General features: G+C 36.1%; 1 protein-coding gene across 1 annotated transcript; it reads right to left on the bottom strand.

Moving 5' to 3' along the window:
- Positions 1–9,601, bottom strand: LOC100247340 (LRR receptor kinase BAK1). Its single transcript, XM_002276378.5, has 11 exons — positions 9,120–9,601; positions 8,151–8,283; positions 7,945–8,016; positions 6,763–6,906; positions 5,016–5,087; positions 4,792–4,863; positions 4,590–4,702; positions 3,933–4,064; positions 3,509–3,850; positions 2,572–2,966; positions 1–696 (listed from the first exon to the last, which is right to left on the bottom strand). Exons 1-11 carry the CDS (start codon positions 9,202–9,204, stop codon positions 382–384), a joined length of 1,875 nt encoding a protein of 624 aa, XP_002276414.2. The 5' UTR covers positions 9,205–9,601; the 3' UTR covers positions 1–381.
- Positions 9,602–11,289: the final 1,688 nt, after the last annotated feature.

Raw genomic sequence — 11,289 nt, 5'->3', positions numbered from 1 at the left:
TGAGAGGGAATACATTAGTCATATCTCACAATCTTACTATGAAGAAACATCTTTGTTAAAAGATTACAAATCAAAAGGGTGCATAAAAATTGAGGTACAGTGATGATATATCTCTGGGTTTTGTCTGGCACCCGGGAAGGTTAAAAACTGCCAATGGCACAAACTTTTTTCCAGCATTTCAGGATCAAGAAATGCAGTTAGGCCATACAAATTGGCCTTCAGAAAGATTCATATGCACAAATTATGATGAATGTAACTACAGAATGCATAATAATAAGCTTACAGGAGAAATGAAAAGACGGGGGATAAAAGGAGAAGAAAAAAAGGATGTAAATAAATTTTTTTTCCTTTACTTGATGATCGGGGCGGTGTGGTGTGGTGTCATCTTGGACCAGACAATTCTACAGCATGTAGGTTGTCGGTGGAGTCTACGATCCATTCAGAACACCGGGGAGGGGCCAGTTCCACCTCCTGACGGACGACCTCCACCTTCTGCCATTCCTCCCATCTTTCTGCCAAACCATCACCTTCAAGCATTCGGACAACCTCGGACATCTTAGGCCGTTCCATTGGAGACCCTTGTGTGCACAGCAGCGCTACTTGGATCAGCTGCTCTACTTCAGCTTCAACATAATTTGTCTGCAGATCGGGATCAACCAACATTTCCAACTTCTTCTCCTTTAGAAGCCCTTTAACCTGAGAAATTATCCCAAAAAAGGTGCTAAAGGGTCATGTCCTAGGGTTGAGCAACAGAAATCATCAATCCAAGTAAAAGTTTTACAGATTGCCAAATTATGAGCCTCCAATGGCTACTGCTGAGAGTCGCCACCACACAGTAACCAGCTGGCTAAAACATATTACAAGAGAATGCATGGTTCCCAAGGATTTCAACTAAAACTAGGAATTATCCCAAAAAAGGTGCTAAAGGGTCATGTCCTAGGGTTGAGCAACAGAAATCATCAATCCAAGTAAAAGTTTTACAGATTACCAAATTATGAGCCTCCAATGGCTACTGCTGAGAGTCGCCACCACACAGTAACCAGCTGGCTAAAACATATTACAAGAGAATGCATGGTTCCCAAGGATTTCAACTAAAACTAGGAATTAGGAACGTGTGAAGAACACTCAATAAGACTAGGAGGGTGTTTGTTTTTTTAGCTTTTTACTGAAAACAATTTTGCTTTCAGACTTTAGGTTGTTTGTTTTTCTACTTTTTCATAACTTATTATAAAATTTTTGCTGAATACAAAAAACCAAAATATTTGGCTTTTCCAAATTAAAAAAGCAACATGTTGATTTTTCTTTATTTTTTAATGCTTAATAGAAACAAAATATTATAAAAACGAATAACCTAATATTTAATACTATTGGTCATGTTTGGTTGACAGATTTAGCATGGAATAGGATAAGAGAAAGGATATTATATCATATCCCATGTTTGGTTGGTAATGGGATAGGATAAGTTATCCCATCACTTATCCTATCCTATGTTCGACCAAACATGAGATATGATAAGTGATAGGATATATTATCCACCCTTTTTTTACATGGATATGTTAATCTTATGGTAAGACATGGGATATACATATTCCATCTATGATAAATTTATTTTTTATTTTTTAAAATACTCATTTTACAAAATAAAATTTTTTAATTATAAATTAAATTTATGATTAAAAAAGAAAAACTAAAAAATATATATTTATAAAATAATATTAATATATGATATATAAATTATTTTTATATAATAAATAACATAATATAAAAAAAAAATTCTTTGCAAAGTTCAAATAATTCAATCATGACTATTGTTAAACTAACAAAAATTTCATTTTTTTAAATTGAAAATATTTAAATGTGATATAATTTTTATTTTAAACATTGAAAATAATATATATTTCATATTATTTTTTATTCATTTCACAAATTAAATATAAATATAATATAATATAACATATTCCATTGGATATGCTACTTTAAAATATCATGTCTGTAGGATATGTATATCCAAGAATATCATATCCTAGTATATACATATCTTATCCAATGGGATATGATGTCCTGGGATATACATATCCTATCCTATCATGTCAACCAAACGTAGCCTTAAGTATTAAAGCTCTATTTAGAATTAAGTAAAAAAACAAACACCACCTAGGTTTGACACCTAAAGCTTTTCTGGTGCCAAGGCTCAAGAAAGGCCCTTTCTGGGTAACAATGATATGACAAGATGCCTAACATGCCTTTGACTTGCATGAAATCTAAGGATGTTAGCAGGTTTTGACCAAATCGATGTTCAAGAGGATACACACTACATACAATATGTTTAGTTTAATTCAAGTACTTTTGCGATGAGTCGATTAAGTTTTATGGTAACTTTAATCTAGATGGATTTTGTGTTTTCAAATATAAATAATGTACATGTGTGTGTGTGTGTGTAAGTACATGCACACCTTAAAAACAAAAAAAAAAAAGGCGACCATTGCTTGGGGGAAGAATGACCATATATGGAGACCTTACCATATTCAAATAAAATACTAATAATAGAAAGAACTGAGGATAAATGCATACCCAATCAAGCAGCATGACATCATCATCATTTGCAAGTCGAGCAAGATCAAATGCCCTCTGTCCAGTAATTAGCTCTAAAAGCATAATTCCATAACCAAAAACATCTGTCTTCTCTGATGATTTCCCCGTAGAGAGATACTCAGGCGCTATATGCCCAATGGTGCCACGTACAGCAGTAGTAACATGTGTGTCCTTATAGTCCATAAGTTTAGCCAATCCAAAATCACCAACAACAGCTTCAAACTCCTCATCCAACAAAATATTGGCTGCTTTCACGTCACGGTGAATTATCTTTGGATCGCAGTGATCATGCAAATAGGAAAGCCCCCTTGCAGATCCCAAAGCTATTCTTTTCCTAGTGGTCCAATCAAGTGGTGGTTCTGATGGTGGACGTTCTACAAGAATTTTATCAACAAAGTCATGAGTCACCAGGTACACAAAGCAAACAGTACTAGATTTGGAAGCTCATATACCTAATCCACAAGTGAGAATAAGAGACAGCATGAAAGCAGTGGAGATAACATGAAGCATGCTTTTGTCCACTTGGGAGAAAAATCTTGCAAGTATACTCTTCTACTTTTTGATAAGCATATGTATATTTTGGGTGAGTTTTTTATCATCAGATTGTGAATATCAGATGTTCTATTATCACATGAGTGAAGCACCATAACCAATTTCCCGGAGATTCACCAGTAAATGTCAATTTTCTTCATTTCGTTTATCCGTTATTCATATCAGGACAAGAATTTATTATAGATAACCAAATGAATAACGTAAAGAAGGATGAGTTATGCTTCACAGAAAAGGCAAAGAACAGTACAGCCCAGGAAGTGGAGACAAGCATTGTGCATGTCCAACACGACTGCTGTTCAGAACCATTTCACAGCCAATTCTCTTCAATATAAAAATAGCACGTGGAAGAATAAACAAGCAGTACCTCTTAGGCATGAAGCAACACTTCCATTAGCCATGTATGGATAAACAAGTAACCGCTCAGTTGGTGTCATGCAAAAACCACGTAACCGAAGCAGATTCCGGTGCACAGCCATGCTAATCATTTCTACTTCCGTCTGAAACTGCAACTCTCCACCCGGAGTACGTTCTTCTTTAAGTCTCTTCACTGCCACTAATGAACCATCTGCAAGGCGACCCTTGTACACCTTTCCAAATCCACCTCTCCCCAGAATATTTTTGTTGCTAAAGCTATCTGTTGCAACTTGTAATTCTCGCAGGGAAAACCTTTTGAGCTGCCCCAGGTGGACTTCCGGATCCTCTTCAGCTGAGGAGAGATGTAGCCAATGAAAATAAATTTAAAATCCAAACAATCAAGTTAATCCATTTTTTTTAGGTAAAGTACAAACCAGGTACATCAAAGAAATGTTCTTGTGGCTTCCTCCGCCGCCACCATGCAAAACCAATTGCTGGTGCAGCAAACAGTAAAGCAGCACCAGCAGCCACTCCTCCAGCAATTGCTCCTGTGGCACTATTTCCTCCTGAATGACATTTGAAAAGAAACAAATAATTTAATCCTCTAGTGCAGATCTGAAAATAATAGAAATTTTGGATTTCAACAAAAAGCAATTATCCAATCACTACTATATTTTTCTTTCTTTGGTAGGTGAATCAGTGCCATTATTAATCCAGAGTTGAACTGTATTGCAATTCCTTATAAATTTTAGTACTTTCAATACAAGACCAGTTACTGTGGCAGGAAAAACCAGCAGAGATTTCAACTGAAAAAAACAAAAAACTCTTCAGAAAAGTATGTGAAATTTAGGAGTGACTTTATTTGGTTGAATTATTAAATGAAAACACCATTCCTTCTCCTCAAATATCACTTCCAAAAATAATAGCAAGTATGAAAGTTCCCATACATGTATAGAACAGAATCCCCATTCCCCACTTCAAAAGAAATGAGGACTGAATTTGACCAGACAAGATGGTAAAATACATTGCACATGAGCTACAAAGACACCAACAGAAACAACAAGAACTATGGTTGTTGGTAAAAGGATCACCAGGAGAAGAAACTGTAGATGGTGGCACAAATGGAGGTGGTGGAGAAAATGGAGGAGACCCAGGGCAGGGCTTCCCAATAACCGGACCACATAGATTCAAGTTATTTGCAAAACTGCAGATGGTAAATCACCAATTAGCATAACACTTTTATACCAGGCATTCAAAACCATGACAGTTTTACAACAAGCATCAGCATAAAACCTTATGGGAGTAAATAGTGAAAATGAACCATTGTCTGGAACAGGTCCTGCTAGACGATTGTTTGAAAGATCCCTGCAGACAAAATTGCAAAAATGGAAATTTTTTTTATCAGACATGGTGATGTAACATCATTGCAGTAAAACATAATGCCAAAGCATGGAAAGGAAGAAAAGAGAGATTTTAGATTTCTACAAAAATAAATAGAATATTATCTAGGCACTCACAAGACTTGCAGTGCTGAGATATTAGTCAAGAACATGGGAATGGAACCTGATAGGCTGTTGTTGTTAAGCCGGCTATCCTTACACAAACAGACCAAAAGAAGACAATGTTAAGTTTCAATACCATCAGAATGACAATGTATGATCAAGCACGCATAGACATAGAAATATATTATGCTTCATGTATTTAGTAAAGGATACAAGGATGCATGGCTCAGTGCAGCCCTAATGGATGTTTCCTATATTTATTTTAAAGTAGAACATTTTACAAAATTGACAAGATCCCCCAATTCCAAAGAGTAGGTAATTTTGGTAAACAAGAAAGTATGGTAAAATTGTTTGCAATAAGGGAGGATTCAACAATTTCATCTTGAGTTGCCAATGCATCCAGTGTCTACTCTTCTCACTGCGTGGGTATGGATTTATAAGTTATGGTTAATCCAATCAAAAGGATGGCAAAGATTTATACCCTCATTTTGAGAAGATTCGTGCAAAAGAATGTATAGAAGGAATTTTGTGTAATTCTTGAGTGTAAGCAGCTTATACCCAAAAAGAGATATGTAATAAATCATTGATCTAATGCCTGGTGCTACCTTATGAAACATACTGACCTACTGGATGAACCCAAAGGAGAAAGGGATGTTGAAATCACAGTGAAAGAGACATTCAAGAAATGCTTTGTTTGAGAATGCGCATCTCTCCTGTGTTTCTAACAAGAGACGGTTCGCTTCTTTCTTTATTTCTATTTTTTTCCTTCCATTAGGTGGTGGGAAGATCGTTAGTTTGAGAAGGATGGTAGAATTAATGCATGCGCCAATGGTGATACAAGTCACAATTGAATTCCACTTCCCACTCCAGACCAACAGTATGATGGATTAGCTGTCCAGATTTAAAACAACCTTAGAGGTTGAAGCTACTGCATACAAATGAGTACAAGGAACAATCAAAGTGCTGCATTCGAAGGCCTGAAACTCTTCTTTCACAGGAGACCCGAAGGCTTTTAGAGATATTAGTTAGAAACTTGATCTCCTAACATGCTTTATATCAGTGTAAATGATAGGGCATGACTCTCAGATTCTTATATTATATTATATCTATCTATATAATGTTATCTTACAACTGTATAAAAGAGTGGAGTTGACTCCACCAAATCTACCAATGTTCCACACCGATCAAAAATGCCAATTGTCAATATCGGTCTTCCACAAGCTTTGTCCAGTTTCAAACCTTCTTCCCATCTCTTCTTCTCTTTGTCATTGCAATGGGATTCATGTTGGTGCTATCTCAGTCAAATGCCTCAGCAGGTAAAAGATCTGTTTCCCTGTTTCCTTGTTTCATTTTAGATTTAAGGCATTTAATACAAGTTTTGTTTGTAAAAGAATGTTAGCATGTCACATGTTTGATAAAATGTGAGCCAGGGACATTTTTTTCTCAAACTACAAACATTTTTGTAACCCTTATCAACCCGAAAACAAGAAGAAACAAGAAGAGTCTTCTAATACCCTCATTCGTTTTCGATTCAAAATGCTATACATTCAAACATGACACTTCATACACACATAATATTCCCTGCATCCTGATAAGCGGAATAGTCTTCTAATAAACAAGAAGAATTTTTCTTTTTCTCCTTTTCTTTCTCATGGGGATGAGGGAAGAGCATAAACAACCATAGAAAGTAACAAAGAGCAGAGCATCCAGAAAGACAAAAAAAGATACCAAAGCAAATAATGTGAAGGATGTGTATTCATACAGGAAGCGCAGTTTTGTCAGCTTGCCCAATGTGTCTGGAATGGCACCAGTGAACCTGTTCAAGTAGAGATCCAAGCTCACCAAGCTTGTCAGATTCCCAAGATCACTAGGAATTTGTCCACTTATGTTGTTACTATAAAGTTCCCTGTCATAATCAAATTGATCTCAATAACTTGTGCAAATAAAAAAATGGTGACAGCACACAAGTTGAGGATGAAAAGCACAGAACACCACTTCAGAGAAAGCCTGAAACATCCACTATATAACCAGTTCTAAAAAGATTTACGCTTCATGCTAGATGCAAAGAGTCCCCTCCGTATAAACATTTTAAATCCTAAAAAATTGGAAGATGTTGGATAAGCACTTCAAGATGTAATTATCAAGTTCATAAATACACGAGCAAAGCATTCCAGTTCATAAATAAAGTCATGTATCTGGAAAAAAAATTCATTGCAAACAAGGACCTGTTTGGTTCAGAAATAAAAATGGTTCCTTTTAAAACTGAAAACTATGAACGATGACTGCATAGCTCATTTTCAAATTGCCAACATGTTTTAATATTTTAAAACCAAAAAAGATTATTTTTAATGTTCTCTAATTAAAAACCAACATTCAGAAAGCATTTTCTAAAGCTGTCTGCAGAAACATGTGCCTAAACCTGTCTCAAAGTCATTTTCATTTTTCTGTTTTTGAGAACAAAGCAGTTCTCATTCCACCACCAAAGAGGCCCCAAGTTTCTGCAGGTATTTCTTTAGGCACATTAACTCATTTCTTGCAACATGTGTTCAAACCATGTCTATGATCTATTTAACACTAAATGAAACATCGAAAACCATTTTGGTCACCTTAAACACACACAAAGGGATAAAGTTGCAGGTTATTGTAGCCTGATCACTCAATCATAAGAAAATGTGATTTCATTTGAATCAGTGAATCTTTAAAAAGGTCACCACTCCATGATCTTGCTTTTGTATTGCATGCATGTCACTAAAATATATCTGAGAGTACCAGTCCAGGAAAGAATATTTTTTTATTTCAAAATACAAAACTACGTGAACCAACACAGGTTACACATCAAGATACAGGTAAAGGATCCAATACATGGATTTAATGCAGTGCATAGAATGAAACAAAGCCAATAACTCAAGTTAATGCAATGATTGTGTACAAAAACATGACTTACAGGTACTGTAAATTCTTAAGCTGTCCAAGTTGTGGAACCAATTGACCAGATAATGCTGCATTTCCAAGATCACTGATGAAGACACGAAAATCAACTCATTCATGTGAGACACCAGTTAGAATTTGATAAAACTTCTACATTTCTTTGCCACAATTTACAACATTGCATGTACATCACAAAAGCTATCAACGAGGAAATTAGCTTACACTCTTATAACACTATTTTCATTGTTACATGTGACATGAAACCATGTGCATGGGTTCACTAGCGTAGGATCCCAACTCTGCAGCACATTGTTAGGATCTTCTAAATTGGTTCTTAGGCTATGCAAAGCATCACCTGCTTACAAAAGCAAGAAAAAGATCGTCATCATTAGAAACATCAACAGCGATAGTGAATTTCACCGGCATCCCATTTAAAATTGCAATAAACAGTGCCAAACATTAAAAAGCAAAAAGGTGAAAATTTGAGAATATCGACGAAACCCAATTCAACCTAAAAGAAAATTTTATGCCTAAGATTTTCCAGAAAATTACCACGACTCAAGTTTCTAAATCATTAATACACTCTAATTGAACTTTAAATAAACAACTCAGCTATACAGCTCAACCCCCGGAATTCACACTCATTAAAAGCAACATATGTTACAAGTACCCAATCCGCGAATCCTAAATACTGAATAATGAATTCTGAAGCTCCATTTTCCTTCCTCTTTGTACTCTCCATACCGAGCCAGTACTTTATTGGGAGCTAGCTACCTATCTAGCTATCCCACAAGTGTGGCAGCAATTTTCAAGGAGTAGCATTTTTTATTTAATAAACCATTGAAGTCTGTAACAAATTGATCGAATGCTACTGTAAATTACAGTAGGCCGAGAATCATCTAAGCTCCACCGGTCTCGTCTTGTTCCCAAAACTAAGACATCAAATTCACAGAAGCTCGATACAATACAGTGCTCAGGAAGCCCAGAGTTTTAGATTCCACATAAACTCTACCTAATTTAAAAGCAAATTACATTCATTTCACTATCAAAAAGTAACCTAAACAAGAGAAAACCTCACTAGCCCAACATTCCATCACCACCACAACATCAAGCAAAAACATTTCCAGCGCAGACACATCTCCAAATCAACACCAGCAAAACCACAAAACCAAAGATCTGAGCAGCACGCACCTTCCATATTAGCATATATCATAGTCAATGGACGAACAAACAAGATCAACCAAACCAGAAACGAAGCACCGATCTCCCGCTCCATCACCACCGCCACCACTTCTCCCTACTTCATCAACCTTCACTGATCCACCACCACACTCCCCAACCCGCATCACCTTCCCCCCAGAACCCTAGCTCACTCACACACACCACCCCCCCAATGTCCTCCAAACCTCCACCAGTCGCCGCGAAAATCACACCAAACGAATCCACTCCGAACAATGATCTCGTCAGACACCACCACAGACTACGAATCGCAGAGAATCCGGCCGCGAGTTCTCCGCCATTTCAGCGCCTTTTCGCTCTGCACACTTTTGCCTGCTTTTTCCTCTGGTTTTCGCTTCTCTCTCTTAGGCTTTCTTTTCTTTCTTTTCTCTTCTTTTCTTTTATTTTCTTTTCCTTTTTTTTTCAATTTTTTTGGGAATGGTTTTTTCCGATTATCTTTTTGTTGTCTTTCAGGGTGTGATCTTGAAGCTGGCGTGCAGTGGTTCCAGCTGCCCGTTGCCCCGAGAGGGCTGACCGCTGCCCAGGAGTGGTCAAAGAGGCGCACGCACACGCGCGCCGTTGGAGAGTGACTAAACCATGTTTTCAGTCAAAGGGCCTAGGGTCTGGGCCCCACCCTTTGCCAGGTAGGATTCGGTCAAAATTCCATTAATTAGGATTTGACTTTTAGGAGTGTGAAGGGCTTTAATTAAAATCGATGTCGTTTCAAACTTGATAAAAGCCGCTCGTGCTATGCATTTTCAATTTTTTTTTTTTTTATTTCAAAAATCTTCTACTTTGATTCCTCTCTTGAATTACTTTTTTTTAATAGTTGCTTCTTCTAAAATTATTTTTTTCAAAATTCTTAATTATATTAAAAATGAATATTATGTGTCAAAAGGGAAATAAATTAAATTAAATTAATATTTATTTGAATAATTAAAGAGGCAAAATAATTTTTTTTAAATAATGATATTTACTCCATATCAGATAAAGTATTAGTATTAAATTTAAATATGTGTAGGTAATAATTACATTGTGTAAACATGTCAAAAAGATAATTTAGAGTCAAAAAGCTACCTTAACCTCCGTCAAAAAAGCATTTCTTACTTTAGTATCATAACGCAAGTTTTTTATTCTCAAAACACTTTCCTTTTCTTTTTATTTTTTTGAATTATTTTCAAGTAACGGGAAATAAAGCCACGTCAATATCTTACATCAAAATCCTTAATTAAAATACTCACTTAAAATATTTAAAGTCTGATTTTGAAAATAATTTAAATTTATGAATAAATTCGTAAAAAATTGTTGAAAATATTATTTTCTGTTTAAAAAATTATAAGCAACCTTTAATATTATCATAAAAGCTTTGTATTCCTAAATTATTTTTTTTATAAATTGTATTTGATTACTTTTGTTTTTTTCAAAGTTTTTATGAATAAATTCAACATATTTGAACGCATGACACTAGTAAAAAAAATGAAAAAAAACAAATAAACATCATTAAATAAATTACTTGTTCCACTCAACAGAAAGTTAATAAAAAAATTTTAAATTGTAGGTGTGGACTTTCCGTCTTAGTCAGAATAAATAAATAAATAAATGAGTGACGTGGCAAGAGGTGATCGGTCTGTTAGGGAAGATAGTGACTGGTGGTGCTAATGGGGCAGACTGTTGATGTTTGGATAAAGTGATCGTGGTGGAAGCGGTGGTGGTCGGTGGGGCCCAGTTTGACGTGACGGTTAGGCGTGAAAAGGGACAGTGGCTTAAACCAGCAAAGCTCAACGAAAACGGCGTTTTGGGGGGAGGGACCGGGGATAGCCGGTGAGTGGTGACCGGGAGGAGCCAAGTGGAGGCGGAGGTGGTGGAGTGGAGGGTGGGAGTGAGTGATGGTGGGGGTGATGGAGGTGGTGGGTCCACCGGTCACACTGGTGGTGGAAAGGTGACGGCCTTTTGAAATTGTGGAAGATGCTGCAAGCGTGTGGTTGATGTGATACTGACAGGTGTCCACTCATTTGGGACTTGTTCCCTTGATATCTCCTCTTCGCATGTTATGTGAATAGTTCCCCTTTTTAAAGTACATCTTTTTTTCAAATATAAAATATTTTCCATTTTTCTTTTATACTAAAGAAAATAAAAATAAAAT

The sequence above is a fragment of the Vitis vinifera genome, chromosome 7, assembly GCF_030704535.1.
Source record: "Vitis vinifera cultivar Pinot Noir 40024 chromosome 7, ASM3070453v1".
Lineage (NCBI taxonomy): Eukaryota > Viridiplantae > Streptophyta > Magnoliopsida > Vitales > Vitaceae > Vitis > Vitis vinifera.
Note: the sequence above shows the minus strand (reverse complement) of the source record. Positions and strands in the feature narration are given on the sequence as shown.